Source organism: Acomys minous (genome assembly GCF_964271855.1).
Source record: "Acomys minous genome assembly, chromosome: 15".
Lineage (NCBI taxonomy): Eukaryota > Metazoa > Chordata > Mammalia > Rodentia > Muridae > Acomys > Acomys minous.
In genome coordinates this window covers 99033111-99056049 of record NC_140497.1, presented here as the reverse complement: position 1 = coordinate 99056049, position 22939 = coordinate 99033111, and the positions used below count along the sequence as shown (strand labels likewise).

The window sequence follows — 22939 nt, the reverse complement described above, 5'->3', positions numbered from 1 at the left end:
GTGTAGTTTGGCTGGGTTTTGGCGGAATCAGTTGTCTAACCACCACATCATGAGACATTCCTACACCCCACCAAGTTCCTTCTCATCCTCTGTATGCTTGAAGTAGTTGGGGGCTCTGAGCTGTGGTAGCCACACACTACCACTGGGTCATAGCTCCATCCCTGGGGTAGGTCAGAGATGAAGGGGCAGGAGTGAGCTAACAGCTGGATTGCTCCGGCTAAGTCTGGAAAGCAGATTGTAGTGTTGTACGCGCCCACACCACTTCAGGATGGCAGGTTTTGAAATCCCAGCTGACTCGGATGTGTGTTTGATACATTATAAACTTAAGAGTGGCCCACCCTGGTCTTCCCTAGTTTTTATTTTGTAGGGTGAGGGGCAGGGTCTCACTCTGCAGCACTGGCTGGCCTAGCACTCCCTATGTAGACCAGGCTGGCTTCAAACGCAGATCCACGTGCTTCTGCCTCACCAGTGCCAGGTGTGCCACCATGTCCAGCCACCGTCTTCCCCCAGCTCCTGGATCTGCACCTCTGGGTATGTAGGAGCCCACTGTGGGTCCCAGGCAGGCAAGCATGGCTAGTAGCAGGAGGTGGGATATTAATATCATTGTTTTAAGACTTAAGAGCTGTCTCATTTTAAAGCATGCAGTAGGCACTCACATGAGTAAACGGGTAGAGAAAGCAAGTGGCTGCAGACCCCTAGCCATGAGAACGGAAGACCCAGGCTCTGGTGCCAGCTGTGGAGGTTTGTGTGGGTGTGGTCCTGGGAAAGTATTTCTTACTGGGGGTCTGTTTCTTCTGCCAGAGACTGGAATCAGTAGTGACCCTGGCTCTGACACAGTGACACTGCTCCAGCCCTTTGTAATAGGTGGTTATACTTTGATACATTTCTGCTTAGCTTTCTCTTCCTTGCTTCCCTCCCTTCAAATAGACATAGTAAATCAATAAAATATGTAAGGGCAGGTTGAAGATGGAACTGCTGATGGACCAGGCGTATGCAGAGTGCTTCTGTGAGAGCAATAGAGCTCGGACCTTGCACCAAGCAGCAGAGGCTGAGAATTGGAAAATCAAGTCTCCATGTTAGTTAAGTAATACGATTACCCACTTTTCTCTTTGTGCATGCCTCGGGGGCAGAGGAGCATGCTGCCTAGGAATTTCCTGAGTAGGTGAAGGCATGCTTGGGAAACTGGATCTTATAAGCTTTTACCTGTCTGAGGGAGCCATCATTTTCTGCTGGGCTAATGCTCAGGGAATAGCATCTTACTTAGTTGGTATCCTACTGAGAAATTATTAAGATTCAAAACCTCAGGACTTAGGCTGCAATCTTTCTGGGCAAGATCAGGAAGTGCTGTGGAACCAGAGCACAGGTGTCACGTGTGGGCATGGGTTTGCCTGTTTTCCCATTGAATGGTGCATCTGCACTGCCTACCTCATGGGGGGGGGGGCTACTGTGTGTGTATGTGATTGTCCGAGTTACAGATCTGGATTTAATCTGTGCGTCTCTGTGATGGGGTCTCAAGGGAAGGCAAGTAGACAGGATTTGGAATTTGGTCACTTAGCTCTCCAGGTAATCTGAGGACCCTGGGGCTCCCAGGAAGATAGAAAAGACAGCTTTAACTGTAGAAGACAGCACTACACCCATCCACCTGCCCATGCCCACTTCCATCCATGGCTAAATGTCCAGCTCTTTCTTGGAAAATCTTTTCCTTTGACACAAATTCTGTTCCTTCTGTCCTTGCTTCCAACTTCTCGGCAGAGTGGGGCATGGACTCTTCTCTATTGGAGCCCCTCAGCAGAAGCCAGGCAGAAAGCCTTTCCCTAAACGCAGGGAGTCTGAACTCACAGGCCTGTGAAGGGTTAAGGGAGCCACACCCTCAGAGGAAGAGCCCTGGACTTTGTGCTGAGGCGGCCAGCCCTCTCTCTGGCCTGAGTGTCACCGGGAGCCTTGGTTAGAGGAGGCAGCACAGAGGAAGGTGAGAGAGGGCACCTGGCTTCGCTGACACCATGGACAGCTCCCGTTAACAAACCCTCTCCACGTTAGGCGTCTGGGTCTCCATAGTCTTCCTTCAGACTGGGACTTGGACTCCATTCTCCCAGGGGCGCCGAAGTACACCTTTGTTTCCAGTGTTGGGTAAGACCTGTCTTGACCTGTCACCTTGGGGTGCCCCTTCTGGGATCTGCTTTTCTCCTTTCTCACCTCCAAAAATATCACTCTTACTCCTCTCAATTTAAACTAAAAGATGTGGGCTCATACCTTGCCTCTGCATCACATGCTTCCCTGCTTCTAAGACTGTGTGTGTGTGTGTGTGTGTGTGTGTGTGTGTGTGTGTGTGTGTGTGTGTGTGTGTGTGTGTGTGTGTTGAGACTGGAACTTACTTTGTATTTCTGGTTGGTCTGGAATTCACTGTGTAGCTCAGTTGGCCTCAAACTTAGGGCAACCTGAATACTATGATTACAGGCACAAGCCACCATGCATGGCTACTTAGCTTTAATCTGAAAAAATAATATCTACTTCACGGGCTGTGATAACTGTCCAGTTATGGTGTTTAGAGCTCTGCCTGGCCTGTGGTGAATGCTGCGTGTTTTCTATAGACTGCTGTCATCCGTTTCCACACTGTGCCCTAGGCTTATAGGCAGTTGCTGGAGCTTGGAGAATGCAGAATGGAAGACGAAGCAAGCTGGGTAGCTTCCTTGCCCTGTCATATGCGATTCCTGTTCTTCCCCTAGGTTCAGAGAAGCCGGAGAGTGAGGGAATGTGTTAGAGTCCTGCTTGGGAGTGGCACTGACCATTGTACCTGCCACCCCGCCTACTCAGTCTGCCTGAGGGCTGTTTCCTCCTGCAGAAACACCTGCCACATGCCTGCTGCATGTATGCAGCCCAGCCCTATAACCCTCCCTTGCCTCTCTTCGGGCAAAGTCCGTGCCACGAGATGATAGGGCTGAATATAAAATCTGAAGACTTTACAACCAAGGCAGAGCAGGAGGGACATCTGGGGGCCTGACAGCTGGGGAAACATACCCACCCACTTTTGTTTCCTATGGGGAGTCCCGATATTTGGTGAAGCCTGGCGTTATTTTTGAACGCCTCACCTTATCCAGCGTCATCTAAAAGTGAAGTCAGTGATAATGGCAGGGGAGAGAGACCTCCGGAGACAGGCATCATGGAGGGATTCGTGACTGAAATAGGGCTTGGGGTTGAATACAAGCACTGGGCAAGGAGCCAGGGAGCACACCCTCAGGAGGGAGGGCACCTGCAGTACCTGGCTGAGGAGCAGAGCCTGGCTCGCATTTCCTTCGCACTGCCTTCTGCCCCTCCATCGGTTGATGCCCAGTGATGTCATCCTTCCCCAGGTGGTCAGACACAGATAGTCCTATCTCATGCCCACCCCACCCCCTGCCCAGCGATCGGGGGTCCTTCCACTTCCCTGGCTGGCCAGGCTGGTCCAGAGGCTCAACTGGAGGGCTGTGCTGCAGACAGGGAGAAGAGGGCGGCTGTACGCCCTTCTGCCCTCTTCCCCTCCCACCATGACTTGGGTCCTGAGCAGTCAGCAGCTTACCGTGTCTACTCCTAGGACCCTCAAGGCTCTTGATATGCCTCTCCTGGAAGGTCACGTGGGGGTGGAGGACCTTGTCCTCCTGGAACCCCTGGATGAGGAGTCTCTGATCAAGAACCTTCAGCTCCGTTATGAAAACAAGGAGATTTATGTGAGCTCACCATGGGTGTCAGGCTGTGGGGTACCCAGAGGGTTCCAGCATCCCCACTGCCAGGCTCATTTGTCTCACCCCCGCCCCTCTTGACCCCAGACCTACATCGGGAATGTGGTGGTCTCAGTGAATCCATACCAGCAGCTTCCCATCTACGGCCCAGAGCTCATTGCCAAATACCGGGACTATACCTTCTATGAGCTGAAACCCCACATGTGAGTAAAGGGACCAGAGGAGGCTGACCAACTGCTAAGGTTGGTTCGCCAGCATCCCATCCCTCCCCATCCTTCCCTTACTGCCCCCCCCCCCCGAGAGTCCTTCATAGGTCTGTCACTTCTTATGGTGGATGAGCCTAGCGCTGTGGGTTGAAAGGTGCTGTCTCATTAGCTCTTGCCCACTTCCTCCCTGCAAGCTACGCTCTGGCAAACGTGGCCTACCAGTCACTGAGGGATCGGGACCGAGACCAGTGCATTCTCATCACCGGCGAGAGTGGAGCTGGGAAGACTGGTGAGGCGACCTCTGGCCTCTGGGGGCAGACGGAGGGGGGGGGGGTTCGACCAGAGAACTGTCTGGAATTGTCTCCTTGTCTTTCCAAGCCTCAATCTTAACTGCTTCCTCTCTAGTTTTGTCTCTTCCTTTTTTAGGGGTTTATGTGTATACGTGTGTGCTTGAGTGTATGTGTTTACACTACGTACACGCAGGTGCCTGCAGAAGCCAGACATGGGTGTCAGGTTCTCTGGAGCTGGAGTTGCAGATGGTTTTGAGACATGTAGTGCGGGTGCTGGGAACTGAACATAAACCTATAGGAGCAGTGGGTAATGTAGTCCTTTGGCGGCACGTGCCTTTAAATCCCACCACTGAGGCAGGCGGATCTTCTCGTTTGAGGCCAGGCTGGTCTACAAAGTGAGTTCCAGGACAGTGGGTTTGTTGCAGTTTTCTTAACTGTATGGTAAATAACTGATACAATGCGCCTGTAGTGTATTTAAAGCTGCAAGCACTACACTGGGCAGAATCTAAACTACTATTAATCTACTAGTAAACCAAGCTACTCTGATCTGATGGCCTCATAACGTACAGATATCTCAATCACTTGCCAATCTGATCCTCCCTGGGGGGGGGGGGGGATGGCGGCTTCTCTCCTCAACACAGAAACTGTGTCTCAAAAAGTTAAAAACCAAAACCAACATTAAACCAGCCAACCAACCAACCAACCAAACAGTAGCAAGTGTTCTTAACCCCTGAGCCAGCATCTCTCCTGTTTTTCTTACTGCCAGAAGTATAAGGTGTCAGAATTAAGCGGGGTGGGGGGGTGGGGGGGTTGGGGGAATGGGTATGCACTGGCTGGGGACTGTGAGAAAGTAGTTTGGGGGTGGGTGGGTGGGTGTGCCCAGTCCAGGGGCTCAGAGCTTCTCATGCACAGAGGCCAGTAAGCTGGTGATGTCCTACGTGGCTGCCGTCTGTGGGAAAGGGGAGCAGGTGAACTCTGTGAAGGAACAGCTGCTTCAGTCTAACCCAGTGCTGGAGGGTGAGCACTCTGCCCTCCACTCTCCCACCCCCTACCCCCACCCCTGGGTGCTATAGGGTGAGCACTCAGCCCTCTACCTTCCCCCCCCCCCGTGCTATAGGGTGAGCACTCTGCCCTCCACTCTCCCACCCCCCCCCACCCCCCCCCACCCCCGGTGCTATAGGGTGAGCACTCAGCCCTCCACTGTCCCCATCCCCCACCCCCCACCCTGCTCGAGCCCAGAGTTCCTGAGCCCTAGACTCTTCCAGCGTCAATGTTTCCCCAGCTGTCCCCCAGGACTCCCCTGTTCCAGGCTCTCACTCATGGGATCTTCAACCCGCTAACTCCTCTTTCTTCATCTCCTCAGCATTTGGCAATGCCAAGACCATCCGCAATGATAACTCCTCTCGATTTGTGAGTAACCACATTTGCCTGGAACGTGTGGCAGCGGGGTGGCGGGGTGGCGGGGTGGCGGGGGTGGGGGGTGGGGGGTGGGGTGGAGGGGGGGCTCGAGAGTGAGGAGGGCGACACAGACACCTCTCCACAGGTGTTGAGACAAAAAGCCAAGACTTTCTCTGGTTTCTCTCTCTGAAGGGAAAATACATGGACATTGAGTTTGATTTCAAAGGGTCTCCCCTCGGCGGTGTCATCACAAACTGTATGTGTTCCCCCCCCCCCCCCATATGCCTTACCAACACTCTCCACCTGCTAATTCTGTCCCTTCATGGGGCTCCGGGTGGAACCAGAGGGGGATGTCGCACTGTATCCTGGGCGCCCAGGGAGATGTTCCCTCACTCTCTCCAGATCTGCTTGAGAAATCCCGAGTGGTGAAGCAGCTCAGAGGGGAGAGGAACTTCCACATCTTCTATCAGCTGCTGGCTGGAGCAGATGCACAGCTGCTGGGTATGTGTTCCTCCTGGGCGCTGCAGCCTGGCCCGACCACCAGAACCGTAGGCCCCTCCTCCTCCTCCTCCTCCCTTCTCCGAAGCCCCTTCCCCACGTCGCCTTGCCTGCATTTCCCACCCACGGCCTTATGACTCAGGGTTTGAAACCAAGCCCCCTGGCCACTCTGGTCTTTTCCTTCGCTGGTAGAGATGGCCAGAGAGATTCCTGGGGTCATCGCTACTCTCGTCCCTGTGCCCTGTGTGGTGCTTCTCTCCTCAAGCTCATGTCAGGCACAGAACACTGTTGACGGTTACACAGGGGTGCAGGCAGGATATGTGAGTGTTCGAGAACCTTCCAAGACCTTCAGTTGACTGCCTGGGCTTATATACCTACCTCGCTTAAGACCTCCCCTGGCTTTCTTCTTTTCTTTTTGTCTTTGTTTCTTTGGTTTTGTCTTGTTTGTTTGTTTTTGTTTTTTTTAAAGATGAGGTTTCTCTGTGTAGCCTTGGATGTTCTGGCACTGGCTCTGTAGACCAGGCTAGCCATGAACTCACAGACATCCACCTGCCTCTACTTTCTGGGGGATTAAAGATGTGCACCACCACCGCCTGCCTGGCAGTCTTGCCCGGTTTTCTTTTCTTAGATAGCTCTATAGAGGCTTCGTTCACTCAAACCTTCATCAAGCATGTGCTGAATGCCCAATCAGGCATCATGTTAGTGACAGAGCTGAGTATGACGTGGACCCTGTTGCCAAAGAACTGAGTTTTGTAGAGCCGGCAGATGTGTGAGCAGACACACTGCAATGCAGAATGGTTGGCTTCAGTAAGCTGTGCAGTTATAGGAGAGGACAGCATGGCGCTCCTTGCCTGCCCTGGGGAGGTGGCTCTGGGTGAACATCACTGGGGGGGGTGGTTTGCTGGAACCCTGCTCATGACTGGGTTTGCCTACCAGCCTTGCTCTAGCTGTGAGAGCCATGGACTTCTAGCCTCTCAGGAGTCATGTCTGGTCCCTTGATATTCTGTGCTTGGCTTGTGCATCACTTTTTTCCTGCTCCTTGAAGTGTCTACAGTTCAGGAGACTCCATAGGTCTTATCATCCCCTTCTTGATGTAATGGCTATGATGCTGCTCAGTTATCAGTGTCTGACTCACAGGTTTTATTCAGTCTGGGTCCAGACTCCCCCTGGTGTCATTATCCCTGGTCTTCTGACTCGTCACCTCTCTAGCTTGCCTTCCCTGGTAACCACACCTATCCTCAGAATCTGTGTGCTAGGGGAAGCTGCCACTGAAATCGAGTTTGGGGCTCACTACCCTGATTCTTAGATCATTTGGATAAAATATAACTGACGTACCTCTAGTCTGGGATCAGCCCAGCTCTTCCTATCTTATGTAAACAGCTTGGGACATTTCCTTGATTCATGTATTGAAATGAAAAAACAAGACTTAATGTTTGTCAGCCAGGTACACAGAATATGGAGATGAGAAGTAATCCAACACAAAAATCATTCAATTTTCAGGGAAGACAGAAAAAAAGAGTCAAAATTTAGCTTTCCTTGTGTGGTCTGGGAATGTCTCACTTACCTCAGGGGAATGCATGAAAGCCGTTTAGCTCAGTAATCAGCATCCAGGAAACCGTCCAGAGGAGGTTAGGGCCGGAGAGCAGGTGCCAGGTGTGTTAGCAAGAGGATGATGAGGCTGGGGATGGATTTGTAGTTCCTTTCTTCCCTCACTTCCTTGCCACAGCAGGAGACAGGGTTTGCTTGCTTGTTTCCACTATTTAGACCCCAGAGGGCGGGAATAAAAATCAGTGAGACTCTTGTGCAATTCCCTATGAGGTTTGAGTGCCCAACCCCCCAAAAAAACCACTTTAAGAGTTACTTATCATTCACAGAAATCTATCATCCCCAACCAAAGGGGACCAGGGAGGAAACAGGACTCAGGCAAGGGTGGTGAGGTGCCAGGCTGGTGTGTCCTGGAGAGCAGGTGCTGACCCCTTTCTTCTTCTTCTTCCTCTTCTTCTTCTTCCTCTTCTTGTCTTCTTCTTTTTAAGATTTATTCATTATTATATATACAGTGTTCTGCCTGTGTGTACACCTGCAGGCCAGAAGAGGGCATCAGACCTTGCGATAGATGGTTGTGAGCCACCATGTGGTTGCTGGGAACTGAACTCAGGACCTCCGGAAGAGCAGTCAGTGCTCTTAACCTCTGAGCCATCTCTCCAGCCCCGCCCCTTTCTTCTATGCTCACCCTCCCAGAGTCCCTAAAGCTCGACCCGGATACGAGTGGCTATACATATCTGAACGGGGAAATGTCCAGAGTGGATGGCATGGATGACGCCTCCAACTTCAGGGAAGTACAGGTGAGGGGCCAGTGTAGGGCAGGCCTGGCCCTTCAGGCCATCCTCTGAGGCCCCGGGTTTGTGATGGAGGTGTTGGGCTGGCCCCACCAGCTCTGCCTAACTCCCTGCTTTCTCTCCAAGAGTGCGATGTCAGTGATTGGGTTCACAGAGGAGGAAATAAAACAAGTGCTGGAGGTCACCGCTCTGGTCCTGAAGCTGGGGAACATAAAGCTGAAGGACGAGTTCCAGGCCAACGGGATACCAGCAAGTGGCATCTGTGATGGGAAAGGTTAGTGCCACCTTGCTGGAGCCTGCTCTGAGTCTCCCACCCTGAGTCCGGTCTTGTACCACCCACCCACCCCCCACCCCCGACATGATTGGCTTCCTCTGGTGCACCTGCACTCAGCCCACTCCTGCAGTCTCCTCTCCTGAAGCCCTTTGGGATGAGCTGCCGAAAAGCATTAGGCTTTGACCTGCGTCACTCAGAACCTTAGCTAGATCTCCTGAGATAAGAGGACAACATGACCTATTTCAGGAGATTCTCCTGGGAAAGTAAACCTTGCAGGCAGTGTGCCCCGTTCCTCCCAGGTCAACCGCAGTGACTTCCCAGGCCAGAGTGGGTCACTAGTCACCCAGGCAGCTTTGCTGATCAGCAGCAGCAACCCCCCCCCCACCACCACACGTGTGCACACACACTGAGATGAGGTCCCCTCTCTGGCTATGCTGTATTTCTTGGCATCCTAGGTATTCGGGAGATCGGGCAGATGATGGGTTTGAGCCCGGTGGAACTAGAGAGAGCTTTGTGCTCAAGGACCATGGAGACAAACAAAGAAAAGGTGGTCACGGTGCTGAATGTCACGCAGGTAAGAGTTCCCCCTCTCCCCCCAAAGGAGCTGCCTTTGAGACTGTTGTGTGGCCGCAACATTAACGAGGCTGCGTCCCACGCCCAGGCTCAGTATGCTCGGGATGCCCTGGCTAAGAACGTTTACAGCCGCCTCTTCGACTGGATAGTGAATCGCATCAATGAGAGCATCAAGGTGAGCCACGCCCTTTCCCCCCTCTGGCCCCTCCCCAGCCTGCTGGACCATCTTGCTCTGCCTGCCAGCTTCGGTCCTTTGGTTTCTGAGAGGCACAGAGTCAGGAGTTACGTACTAGCCTTTCGCCTTCACGGAGACACCAAGCCTCTGTTCCCCGATTGTTTGCCTGCTTCACAGGGTTTTTACCTCGGATAAGAATGTACATGGCTGCGCAGGAATCAGCAGCCCCACCCCTTGGCATCTGTCCAAGAGGATGCTGCACACAAACATTTGCAGAAACGTTCTACATGATAGCCAAAGAAAGGAGGCTGGGGGCGGGGTGGGGGGGTGGGGGAGAGTGGGGATCAGAAAGTTCTGGCCAGCCTCAGCCACATGGTGAGTTCAAGGCCATCCTGGGCTACAAACGATGCGTAAGTAAATGAATACATGACTAAGTCATTGTCAAGCAATAGAAACAGCTCATGCCCATCATGTTATGACCAGAGAAACAAAATAACACAGCATTTGGCCATAAGAGGGAAGAGGACAGCAGGAGAGAGGTAGCTCAGCAGTTAATACTGACTGTTTATTTACATACTACGGCGCTGTCTATGGTGACCGTGTACTGAAAGGCCCCAGGTTTAGATGAGATTTAAATCTAGGCTGGGGTGAATGGTGTTTTCTTTTTAAGATTTTATTTATTTATTTATTTTTGGTTCCCTCTATAAGATGGGTAAGTTTACAAATGGCATGGGATAGTCTTTTATAAAATACTAAAATGTACCCAGGTGTGGTGGCGCATGCATGCCTTTAATCTCAGCACTCTGGAGGCAGAGGCAGGTGGACCTCTGTTGTCGGTACTTTTAAATTCTATTTTATTTTTGGGCTCCTTAAATGTCTTTCTCCTTACTCCACCACAATCCCTTCCAACACCCCAACACCAGGTAGGAGGAAACAAAAAGGTTAGCGGGGAGAGGGGCATAGCTTTCCTTACCTGCTTCCTGCTGCTGAGGGCCGTCATGCTCCTCCGGGCAAGTCCAAACCTCGTTTCAGCACATCTCCAACCTGTTCTCATCAAACTGCATCAACAGCAACCAGAAGCAGCAGGAGGAAGCACCAGCAGCCTTCTTACTTCTCTGAGCCCCCAGTCTCTCTCCCAGTCTGGCTTTTATCCCCACTGCCAACAACCACGCCCCCCCCCCCACGAGGTAGTTCACAGCTGAAGAACATCACGCACCCTCTCAGGAGGCAGTTATCAGCTGTGGACAAACTGGAGCAGGCCCCATAGCCCACACCTGGGATTAAAACAAAAACACGTTTACATATAATCCAAAACTTCCACAACAGATCACTGAGTTTGAGGCCAGCCTGGTCTACAAAGTGAGTCCATGACAGCCAAGGCTACACAGAGAAACCCTGTTTCAAAACAAAACAAAACAAAACAAAACAAAACAAAACAAAAACAAAACCAAACCCTGGAAAAGTTAAAATGTGAGGGAGGGATGGCCAAAACCTGTGGAGTTGCGACAGCGACACCACAGTTCCTCTGAGCCTGGTCAAGTGTGTGTAATTCTGTTTGTCCCTACTCTAGTCCTACCGACCTGATAGGCGCCGTTGGCCAGTCCTCATGTCTGCCCTTCCCTCCTCTTCAGGTGGGCACTGGGGAGAAGAGGAAGGTCATGGGGGTCCTGGATATCTATGGATTTGAGATACTGGAGGTGAGAAAGCATCAGACAACCCCAGTCAGTGGCCTGCTTCCCCGGTTAAGGGGACAGGCGCACAGTGGGTGAGGGGAAGCCACAGGGGAGGAAAGATCTTAAGTGAGCCCTCTCCTTACACTCACAGGATAACAGCTTCGAGCAGTTCGTGATCAACTATTGCAATGAGAAGCTACAGCAGGTGTTCATAGAGCTGACCTTGAAGGAGGAACAAGAGGAATACAAGAGAGAAGTGAGCCGGGGCTCCTGCTTGCCTCGCTAGGGACCTCCAGATGCACGCCTTTCTCCTGGTCACAATTTCCCTCTAATTGTCCCCAGGACAAAATGTTCCGGCTCGCAGCTGAGCGCTCAGGATTACTAAGTCACCCCAACATTGTGCTTCCCTCTTGTCTCCCACATCCCCAACCCTCCACTCAAGGCCAGTCCAGACAGGGGACAGATGGACGGAAGGGTGTTTGTGTGTGGAGAGTCCTGACAAGAGTGAAGTGACAGCTGTGCTTGGCCCGTGGCAGACTGAGAGAAAAATTGAGACCAAATCGAGGACATTTCTCCTGGGCTTGGCACCCTACACATCCCCTTCCGATCCTTTCTCTAACACGTCAGAATCCCTTGCCTCCCAGGCGCTGGGTGATGTCGCTGTCTGCCTGCCGTCCTTAGAGCTGCATTATTCTAGCTCATCAGAAGTGCCCTCCGGCGCCCGATTTCCACACCCTTTCTCTGACTCATTGTAAAGCCCAGCGTCCCGGGGCTAGGTGTTAGAAAAGCTCTCTGATTAAGCCAGTCCACTTCCAAGTGTGAGCGGGCGAGCGTCACACTCATAAACCCTTCCAGAGATGTCCCTGTGAGCTCGAGAGCCTGTGTCTGCAAGCAGGGCTTCGGGCAGACGTGGCCACAGTGCAGGGGAGGCATTTAAGACGTTGTTTCACTGATCTTCGTTCTCCACCAGCCTGGGAGGGATAACCGTAAACTGAGTGAAAGCAGGGACCTCCCTGAGGGATAAGGTGGGCTAAAGAGAGCCTGCCCTGAAGATTTACTGGGAGTAGCTTCTGTAACCGAGGTCTCCCTTTGCCAGGGCATCCCATGGACAAAGGTGGACTACTTTGACAATAGCATCATCTGCAACCTCATTGAGCATGTGAGTGGCTGTTCTCTCACCTCGGGGTTGGGGGGGGCACAGCAGTGACAGTGCGGACATCTTGAAGGACCAGGTCAAGGTTGCATCGATCTTGTTCCTTTGGCCTAGAGTCAGCGAGGCATCCTGGCCATGCTGGATGAGGAATGCCTGAGACCTGGGGTGGTCAGCGACTCCACTTTCCTAGCCAAGCTGAACCAGCTCTTCTCTAAGCACAGCCACTACGAGAGCAAAGTCACCCAGAATGCCCAGCGCCAGTACGACCGCACCATGGGCCTCAGCTGCTTCCGCATCTGCCACTACGCTGGCAAGGTGTGGCAGGCCTGTGTGGGAGGCCAAGGCAGTGGCGGGACACTGGGAGGTCCCAGTGCTGGGACAAGGCCGTGGGGTCTGAACCCACACCTGCTCCTCTGCAGGTGACGTACAACGTGACCAGCTTCATCGACAAGAATAATGACCTACTCTTCCGAGACTTGTCCCAGACGATGTGGAAGGCCCAGCATACCCTTCTTAGGTCCCTGTTCCCAGAGGGGAATCCCAAAGAAGCGTCTCTCAAACGTCCCCCGACTGCTGGGACCCAGTTTAAGAATTCGGTGGCCGTCCTCATGAAGAACCTGTATTCTAAGAACCCCAACTACATCAGGTGAAAGTCTGGGCACACAGGGAACATCCTCTATGTGAGACGGGGTCTGCGCATGGTGGAGCACGTCTGCGTCCGGGAATCTCTGGGACAGGGTTCTAGAGGCCCCGTCCTCAAGGAAGACAGGACCAGATGAGGAGCCGAGCGTCCTGTGGCCGATGGAGTGGAAACAGAAGAGAGTGAAACTGGGAAGGACAAGAGGGTCTCCTTTCATTTCTCTTGAATTTTCCACCTCAGGGGGTTGTGGGGAGTAGGCGTGTGGGGACCAGGGCAGTTCCGCCGGCCAGGCGTCCGTCCGCTCCTGAGCCCTCCTGAGCCCGTGTCTTCCCGGCTTCTTGACCAGGTGCATAAAACCCAATGACCAGCAGCAGCGAGGCAAGTTCTCCTCGGAGCTGGTGGGGGTCCAGGCCCGATACCTGGGCCTGCTGGAGAATGTCCGGGTGCGCAGGGCAGGCTATGCCTTCCGCCAGGGCTATAAGCCTTTCCTCGAAAGGTACCGATTGCTGAGCCGGGGCACCTGGCCTCGCTGGAGTGGAGGAGATCGGTAAGACCCAGCAGGGAGAACGCTCGGTGGGCTCTTCAGCAGGGCTGCGGAGGGATAGGGGTAGGGGTGGGGGTGGGGGATGTGGGAGAGCACTCTGCCCCGCCACACCTCTCCCGTTAGCTCCCCACCATCCGGCCCTGTAGGGAAGGTGTGGAGAAAGTCCTGGAGTCTCTGACTGTGTCCTCAGAGGAGCTGGCCTATGGGAAGACAAAGATCTTCATCAGAAGCCCCAAGACCGTGAGTCAGGAAGCGACGTGGGCTGCCTTTGGTGTGGGTGGAAGGCGGAGCTGTGATTAGCTCACCTGAGACCCAAGCCAGCGGGGGGCACGCCGCAGCATCCAGTGCAGGGCGCGATGGGGCCTGAGGAGGGCGCCACCCTGGGAACTGAGCGTTCTACCTCCTCCGCCTTAAGCTAGGAGTCACTATGGGGCCTGGCCGTGGTAGTAGACCTGGGAGATTTGAGTGCTCATTGTAGGATGCTGGATGGGGAGGAGAGAGCAAGCTCCTTTTTTGCACCCCTCCCTCGAATCCCCACAGCTTTTCTACCTGGAGGAGCAGAGGCGCCTGAGGCTTCAGCAGCTAGCCACCCTCATTCAGAAGGTTTACCGGGGCTGGCGCTGCCGGACGCACTACCAACAGATGCGCAAGAGTCAGATCCTCATCTCTGCTTGGTTTCGGGGCAACAAGGTGCTGCCACCTCCCAAGTACCACCTCGTTGCTGGGACGCGTGGTTTAGGGTGTGGCTTTCCCTAACGGTGCCCGTGTTTCCCTCAGCAAAAGAGACATTATGGGAAGATGAAGGCCTCAGCGCTGCTGATCCAGGCTTTTGTGAGAGGGTGGAAGGTAACATCCTTGGCCACACGTGGTGGCTTCTGTTGGGTTGTGCCCCATACTGTGAGAAAGAGCTCCTAGAGCAAGGGACCTATCCTTCAGCTCTGGCCTATAGGGCAGTGGGTGTGTTTTCAGGAGATTGGTGTATGGGTCTGGGTGTGGTTTTTGCCCTTAGCTGGAGACGACTTCACATCATTTTTTTCCTGTTATAATCTCAGTCCTTCACTTATTTGTCATTTATTTAATTTTTTTTTTCTGACTCTGTACTTTGGTTGAAAACAAAATAGCTGAGCCTCTTTTAGGCTGTCTTCACGCTGACTTCTCATCCCTGCTAGGCCCGCAAGAATTACCGAAAATACTTCCGGTCAGGTGCTGCCCTCACCTTGGCAAATTTTATCTATAAGAGCATAGTAAGTGTTGGGTGGGTGGGGGTGGGGTGGAGGAGTTGGGGCCGTCTTGGGGGCGGGTGGGGGTGGCAATTCCAAGCCTTTCCCTTGTGCTCCTGCACTCTACGGGAGGGAACACTCATACCCTGGGAGCAGGCCCCGCGTTCACGGCCAGAGTCACATCAGGTAGATGCTGTCTGTGTCCTGTGCTAAGGAGTCCCGGCATTGTCATCTGAGCTGTGGACAAGTAGAGTTGGGGAGAGACTAGCTGGGGTTAGCCTGCTTATGGAGTGGACATGAGGGCATACCTTCCCCCATATCCTCTGAACCCCCAGGCAAGTGAGGGCAGTGTCTGGAAGGAACTGTCAGAAGGAAACCTCCAGCTGTGGGTGGCTTCCCGCAGGATGTCTGTCAAATAGTGATGGCACTTCTGAGAGGATACTGCAAAAGCCACAGAAGGAACAGGACCCTGGGCAAGGCCAGACAGGAAGGGGATGTAGAGGTGTTGGCCTGAGGGCACAGGAAGATGCGACTGTGGCCTCAGGAGCCCGGCTTATTAGTCCTTAGGACCCTCAGTAAGCTCAGCGGACCGTGACGTGCATTCGTCTGGTCTTCTTGTTATCCCAAAGCCCCGCTGTGTGGCTGCGCGGAGGGGTGGGAGGTTGGAAGCTAAGGCTGTGGCATCCTCTGCCTTCACATCTGCCCCCTCCTCCCCGGCCCCATCTAGCCTGGCCTGTTGGGCTGGCTCCACCTTGCCCTGTCTCTTCCCACAGTGCATGCTGTCTCACCAGACACCTGAAGCCTGCTATCTGATTTTGCACTCACCTCCTGAGAGTCTCTTCTTGCAACTTTTCTTTCACCTGTACTTTGTCAGGCAGCTGCTGACTGTCAACCTGGGAGCTGTGTGGTTCAATAAATCACACTCCAATGCCTCTGACACTCTGCCGCGGCCTTTAATCTAGTGTCATTACCTTGAACACTGACAACAGGCCCCGCTCTTCCCACGCTTAAAGGCTCCTGACAGCCCTTATATAGGCCCTCTGCTTTCTCCAATCTGATAGGTTAAAAAAAAAAAACTAAGACTTGGGCCAGGTGTGGTGGTGCATGCCTTTAATTCCAGCACCTGGGTCTATGTGAGCTGGAGGTCAACTTGGTCTGCATAGCAAGTGCCAGGCCAGCCAGGGCTACATAGTGAGATTCTATCTGAAAGAAAGAAAAAAAGAAAGGAAGAAAGAAAGAAAGAAACAAACAAACAAAACAGATTAAAACTTAGGGAGGCTGGGTAATTTGCTCCAGGCCCGGGAGCTGGTAAATGGTAGGGCTGGGATGTAACCCATTTGATTTCTGAGTTGCTGGCCACTGCCTAAGATTGTCCTTCTAACAGAAGTTTAGGCAGCCCATGGCTCTAGGAAGGCTTGGACTCTGAAAATCCAAAGAGAGAGAGAGAGAGAGAGAGAGATTGGGCCAGGCCCTGTAGGCAGCACCAGCAGCTCTCAGATCAGCAAGAAGTGGGCGGAATCCATTATCTTTGAGAAGGCATGGAAGGGAGGGCTGTGGCAAGCTTGGAATACCGGGAGCCCGGGGGTTCTGGGATATGACCCTGGGCTCCAAGGGGAGGGCTGAGGCATCAGGTACTGTTGATTAGAGGCAGATTCGGTGTCTATCCAATAACCAGCACAGAAAATGATCCTAGCTGTAGGTCGCTGTGGCCCGAGAGAAGAGAAGGCCAGAGGATAATATCAGACGATTAGCTTCGTGGTGGGTCACCTCACTGCCCTGGGTGTCAGGTCCACATGCCCCACCACGTCCCATGTCTGTTCTAACAGCCTGGAGCACAGCCCGTGCCCACCTCTCAGCTCTGCTGCTGCGTCTTCCTAGGCATGGCGGCAGGACCTGGGTGTGAATCTGCTGCCTGAGGGTGCCTCTTCTTATGACTCCATTCCTAATATTCTGCTTTTAACCCAGGCACAGAAGTTCCTCTTGAATCTGAAGAAGAATTTGCCACCTGCCAAAGTGTTGGACAACACATGGCCAGCTGCCCCTTACAGGTGCTTCAACACAGCCAATCAGGAGCTGCGGCAACTGTTCGTCCAGTGGAAGGTGAAGCCAGGCACCTCCCTTCTCTATGGGATGCTCCTCTCTTATTTTCTTCCTCGTTCCTGTTTATTTTACTGTGGTAAAAATATCCATAAAGTAACATCTATTATATTGCCATTGGGGGAGATGTTGGTTTTTCAAGACAGGGTTTCTCTGTGTAGCCTTGGCTAATCTGAAACTCACTCTGTAGACCAGGCTGGCCTTGAACTGAACTGAGAGATCCACCTGCCTCTGCCTCCTGAGTGATGGGATTAGAGGCGTGCGCCCCCATGCCTGGTTTATCTTACCATTTCTAAGTGTTGGAACTCTGGCAATAAGTGTGTTCAGGGGGTTGCAAGGTTGAGTCCACCACCTGTCCATCTGTCTGTGCTTTGCCCCTCAGCCCTGGCCTCCCTCCCCTAGCCCGATTCTCTGCTTTCTGTGTCAGTGGCTTTTGCCATTGTAGCAAACGCCTGTGAGTGGGGACTACACAGTATTTGTACACTTTGTGTCTGACTGACTTCACTTTACATCCTAATGTCATGTGTTACTCTAGGATGCCCATCTAGGCCAAGCGTGGTCCTGCGTGCTGGGTACCTGCTTTCACGGTGCTTGCATTTGCTAGTGTCCACTTTCTCTTCAACATCTCTCAGTTCACGCTGTTTGTCTCACTGTGTCTAGTTGCTGGCATCTCCTCCACCCCTCTTCTCCCTCAGGTCCTGGGGGGGCCTTATCTCACTTATCCCCCTAGCCTTGCCTTCTTTCTCCTCCTCACAGTGCAAGAAGTTCCGAGATCAGCTGTCCCCAAAGCAGGTGCAGACACTGAGGGAAAAGCTCTGCGCCAGTGAACTGTTCAAGGGCAGGAAGGCTTCTTATCCCCAGAGGTGAGCCCCTGCCTCGTGGCACCTCTCAAGCTTGAACCTGCATCCCTGGGAGTTCCCTGGGAGGGCTGGAGACACCTAGCTATGCCTTCCTTCAAGTCTCTCACCCAGCAGGTCGGTGGGCGGGTGGGGGGGGGGGGGGAAACGACACTGGCGCCCATGGTGTTGATCCTGGACCATATCTATGGATCACTAAACTAGGATGTGGTAGAAGGGGGCAGAACACCCTGGGAGGCTTTGTTCTCACAGCACACCTCTCATGTGCCCTCAGTGTCCCCATTCCATTCCGTGGTGACTACATTGGACTGCAGGGGAACCCTAAGCTACAGAAACTGAGGGGCAGGGAGGAAGGACCTATCCTGGTGGCAGACACCGTGAAGAAGGTCAACCGTGGCAATGGCAAGGTAAAGAGTTATTGCCCCTGCCGGGCGTGGTGGCACACACCTTTAATCCTAGCACTTGGGAGGCAGAGGCAGGCGGGATCACTGTGAGTTCAAGGCCAGCCTGGTCTACAAAGTGAGTCCAGGACAGCCAAGGCTACACAGAGAAACCCTGTCTCGAAAAACAAAATAAAATAAAACAACAACAACAAAAATAAAACACACAAAAATAACCAGTTATTGCCCCTGACAAGAGGGAAGAAGCCCATGGCCATCTGCTTAGGCTTCGCCCAGTGTACACACGGGGTAGGTGACAACGCCTGCCCTCTTTTTCTCCATGTCCCCTCTCTAGACATCTACTCGGATTCTTCTCCTGACCAAGGGCCACGTGATTCTCACCGACACCAAGAAGTCCCAGGCCCAAATTGTCATTGGTCTGGAGAATGTGGCTGGGGTATCCGTCACCAGCCTGCAGGACGGACTCTGTAGCTTGCATCTGAGTGAGGCATGTGAATGTAGTCTCTGTCCTGGGTGTCCTGAGGCTGAGGTGGGCTGGATGCACTAGAACTAAACGTCTCACTAGGAGGCTTTGATGTCCCTCAGGCTGCTCCTGAGAGGGGTGGTAACATTTACTGTTTTTTTCCCCCTTTTCCTAAGACGTCATCGGCAAGCGCCAAGGGGGACATCCTACTAGTCAGTGACCACGTGGTTGAACTGCTGACCAAAATGTACCAAGCTGTGCTAGATGCCACGCAGAGGCAGCTTTCTGTCACTGTGACTGAGAAGTAAGGCCATGGGCTGGTGATGAGGGACAGCTTGGGACAGATGACCGGACTACTGGTCACTGTGACCGGGAAATTCTTGCAATCAGAAAGTGAAACGGACCGTGTCAGGGCAGGGCTTGTAGGCTCTTCCTAGTGTTGTCCACGCCTCCCTCACCTCACCAGGGGACTCTAAGCGGCAAGATCTCTTAGCTCATGAGTCATTGGATGGATGGGGGTGTCCACGCGCACGCACACGCACACGCACACGCGCGCGCGCACACACACACACACACACACACACACACACACACACACACAGGGAGAGGAGGCCACCTAGAAATGCAAGCGTCAAGCTGAGAGGCCGGAGGCACTAGCTTTGGGTTCTGTCTCTTCTCCCTCCAGGTTTTCAGTGAGGTTCAAGGACAGCAGTGTGGCTGTCAAGGTCACCCAAGGCCCCACGGGGAGTGGGAACAGCAAGCTGGTTTGCAAGAAGAAGGGGAGTCACTCCATGGAGGTGACTGTGCAGTGAAGAGGTTGGGGGGCCTCTTGGAGATGCAGCTCCTTCCTTTGGATCAGAACTTCGCGTCTGACGTGAGGTGGGGCTTAGAGATGAAGAGCCCTCAAAGAGGCCTCACTGTCCCCTGGACCATTCCAGCACCCTCCCAGCTTCAGCCGTCTGCCCACTAATAAATCACGTGGTTGAAAAAGGTCTGGGCGGCGTTGGCAGGCCCATGTTTACTCATTTCCTCACTCACTTACTTATACTTTTTTTTTTTTTTTTTTTTTTTTTTTGGTTTTTCGAGACAGGGTCTCTCTGTGTAGCCTTGGCTGTCCTAGACTCACTTTGTAGACCAGGCTGGCCTCGAACTCACAGCGATCCGCCTGCCTCTGCCTCCCAAGTGCTGGGATTAAAGGCGTGCGCCACCACCGCCCGGCTACATATACTATTTATTCCCTTGGCTCTGAGTTTTATGCAGTCGTGCTTGGACACCCATCCCCCTATGCCGTGTGTCCCTTAGGCTCCTGGGAGCCAGGGAGCGCAGACAATAAGGCAAAGAAAGGAATTGCCTCTGGCCTCCTTGACCGGCTGAGCTCTAGAGGCACGGGGTGGGGGTGCAGAAGTCTGGGAAAGGGTTCAGGTCGCAGGTGGCCAATGAGCTGATTCATTAAATGTGTCCCTGGAGGGATGACCTGCGGATGCCTGTCTTGGAGCCTCGGCTCCTTAGAGGTGGAGCCTGAAAAGAAGCCTAAGGCTGCAGGGCTCATGCAAGCCAAGCTGAGGCAAGGTGGGGTATGCGGGGACCCTGCTCCAGGATCTCCACCACACTGGACCCCAGAGACGGGCTACATCACACCTGCCTCCCAGAAACCCTCTTCTTGTCTGTGGCCCTGAGATGCCAAGCTGCTGTTAATCACTGTCCCATAGCAGCAACACCCCCTTCCCCCTCCCCCTGCCCTCTCCCCCCTGCCACCTACCCCCTACCGCCCCCCACCCACCCACAGCTGGCAGCCCTGATTCACACATTAGCATCTCTAGGACTGACTCCTTTTCTTGTCTTCCTTCATTTTCTCTGTGTCATTGTCATTATTTTTGTCTCGGTCTCGGACTGTGTCATGCCACCTCACTGTCTCCGTTTGTGTAATGTAAATGTACGATTTTTTTTTTTTTTGGTAGGAAGTATTGCTTTATGTCTTTCCCGACTTTATTTCTCTCTCCTCATAGACCGTCCTGTCTCGCCACCCCGTTCTGTCTTTGGGGAACACGCTGCCTGCACGCAGCAGTGAAATGCAGGTCTGCCCCCAGGGAGAGGTTCAGAAGGGCTGTCATTGTTCCTGTCACCAGCTCCACCCTCCCTGTCTCCTCCCTGCCTCCTCCACGGAGCTCTGAGGCTGGGGTCCCTTGCAGCCTCCATCGGTAGGCAGCTCACGGCCTGAGTAATCGCGCTGGTGGAGAGAGCTGATTAACGATCCTTCCTGCCTACAGATTCCTCTCTCTCTCTCTCTCTCTCTCTCTCTCTCTCTCTCTCTCTCTCTCTCCCTCCCTCTCTCTCTCCCCCATCTCTCCTCTCTCCCCTCTCTCTCTTTCTCTCTTTCTCTGTCTCTCTCTCCCTCCCCCTCCCTCCCCCCCTCCCTGCCCCCCTCTCTGCCCAAGCCTGGAGCTTTGGCATAACCTCCTCTGGACTGTAATGGGCCCTGGGCAGACAGAGGCTAGAGCCTGTGCTGTGGGGGCTGGGTCTGGAGGAGGGGTGGCCCAGGCTCTGTCTAGCCTCCCACCACCTACATGACAACTCCAACCTTGACTTCTCAGAATCGGAAAATCGTGAGATCGTGGCTGGCTGGGAGCGGGTAGTGACCCGAGTACCATCGCCCCCACTCTCTGCCTCATCTCCTGCTCCCAGGGCCCAAATTGTCGTCACTTTCCTGGTGAAGTGTCTGGTCATTTTCAGAAGCAATTTCAGGAGAAAATGCAGCTGCTGCTCCCAATCCTGCTTTTCTTTTCCCGGGGCTGAGGGAGCTGCCAGCTCCCTGGGTGGGGGCAGGGATGCGGAGGGCTCATCACCCCGGTGTTGCCTCCCCCTCCCGCCTTTCTCCTGTTTTTGCCTTTCCTTTCTTCTGGAGCTCTGGGTCCTTAAGTCTTTAGGGCTCCCATTTCCCCACCAATGAAAAAAGGCTAGCACTGACAGGATCCTGTCACCCGTCCTGCCCCACCCAGCCTTCTGCCTCAGCACCATCCAGCACTCTCAAAGTGTGGGTTGCTTCAGGATCACGAGCCATCCCGGACCACCCTGACTCCCCACTAAGGAGCTGCTCAAGGCCCTCAGAGCTTAACCCAGCTCTGACTCAGTCCAGGCTCAGACGTTCCTCCTCCTTGCCCTCAGGGCCTTTTCCTGGTTCTTGACGGCAGGCACTAGTTGATGAGGAGACTGCTGCCCTTCTCCAGTGTCACACACGACCCAGCCCCCTCTCTCCTCAGTGTCTCTCCAAGATTACGGAGGGAGTGCCCACTACGGTGGACAGGTCATCTGTGCACCCAAGCATGTGGCCCCCTAGGGATTGGCTGGCTAACTTGTCTCAGTTCTGTGCAACTGAGCATACACACAGTGGGGTTAGGGACCCTGGACTTATGTGCTGTTTTCTCTATGGTGACAGCACCTGAGGTGTGCCTTGAGTAAAGAAATGTTCAAAGGCGGGGGGGGGGGGTGGGGGGGTGGGGGTGGTGCGGGGTGGAGGGGAAGGCAGGGGGAACCCTCCTAGGTGCTCCATAACTGCAACACGCACTTCATGTATCACTTGCATATGATTTGTGGGCCAAATAAGGCTGCCTGCTCCAGCTTTCTAGTGCCCCCTCCGTCACCACCACTCTAATTTGGGTCAGCATCAATTCTTTCAAGTCTTTGCTAATCTCAGAGATCAAGCTGCGATCAGCTCCCTCCCATCCCCTGTGAGCGACAGCATCATCAAAGGACATTATTCATGGTGGACCTTTGCTGAGGCCCTGCTTCCCTGATGTCAGGCCCTGGGGATGGGGTCAACTGTGCGGGGGTGGGGGGAGTGGGGGGGTGGGTGTGGGTGGGGGGGCAGGGAGGGCTGGAGGAGCTGAGGCCTCACCTCTGCTCTTGCATAGCCAACTCCCTTGGGCGGCCAGCTTGGTCTTCTGTGCCCAGGCTGGAGAGGATAGGTAGGAGAGGAGGAGGGAGCCATCTAGGGCAAGGTCCAATTAGAAACAGTGCCCAGGGTTCTCTGAGGCACAAACATGTCATGCCGTTTGCATGTAAACGGCCTCCCACTTCTATTCCTCATCCCAGCAAATGTTCAAGGCACTCGGTGCTGGCCCGTGTTCTTTGCCCACACAGTCCTGCAATTAAACTGGATAATGAGAAGCCCTTAATGAGGCCCCATTAACTTCTCGTGTCATAAAGAGACCTTGCTACCCGGCTGTTGACCACAGTCTGGCATGAACATGAGGTCCTGTGCACTCAGGATGACTTTCTATCACTGCGACCCAAGTCCCAGAGTGTGTGGAGCGGGGACAAGGCCTTCAGGACCCAACTACCTCCCCGAGATGCTCATGTTTGGAAATGAAGAACAAACATCTTGGCTGTGACTTCCTTTTCTATACTTTTTTTGTTTGTTTTCTGGAGACA

At 53.6% G+C, this 22939-nt stretch overlaps 1 protein-coding gene across 1 annotated transcript; it reads left to right on the top strand.

Moving 5' to 3' along the window:
* Window positions 1-1952: 1952 nt before the first annotated feature.
* On the top strand, window positions 1953-19486 carry MYO1A (myosin IA). The gene is made up of 28 exons (XM_084759044.1): window positions 1953-2127; window positions 3569-3701; window positions 3801-3916; window positions 4114-4208; window positions 5122-5226; window positions 5573-5619; window positions 5800-5863; window positions 6010-6108; window positions 8344-8447; window positions 8568-8715; window positions 9171-9289; window positions 9377-9463; window positions 11095-11160; window positions 11288-11392; window positions 12233-12295; window positions 12404-12604; window positions 12709-12935; window positions 13276-13476; window positions 13620-13713; window positions 14014-14163; window positions 14251-14319; window positions 14643-14717; window positions 16659-16793; window positions 17547-17653; window positions 17922-18054; window positions 18383-18535; window positions 18688-18815; window positions 19197-19486. Exons 2-28 carry the CDS (start codon window positions 3588-3590, stop codon window positions 19321-19323), a joined length of 3132 nt encoding a protein of 1043 aa, XP_084615170.1. The 5' UTR covers window positions 1953-2127; window positions 3569-3587; the 3' UTR covers window positions 19324-19486.
* Window positions 19487-22939: the final 3453 nt, after the last annotated feature.

Bases quoted from the DNA above. Each gene is read 5' to 3' on its own strand.
- MYO1A (XM_084759044.1), top strand. From the start codon at position 3,588: ATGCCTCTCCTGGAAGGTCACGTGGGGGTGGAGGACCTTGTCCTCCTG. The intron at 3,702-3,800 runs GTGAGCTCACCA...TCTTGACCCCAG, and splicing joins ATGAAAACAAGGAGATTTAT to ACCTACATCGGGAATGTGGT. The intron at 18,816-19,196 runs GTAAGGCCATGG...TTCTCCCTCCAG, and splicing joins TCTGTCACTGTGACTGAGAA to GTTTTCAGTGAGGTTCAAGG.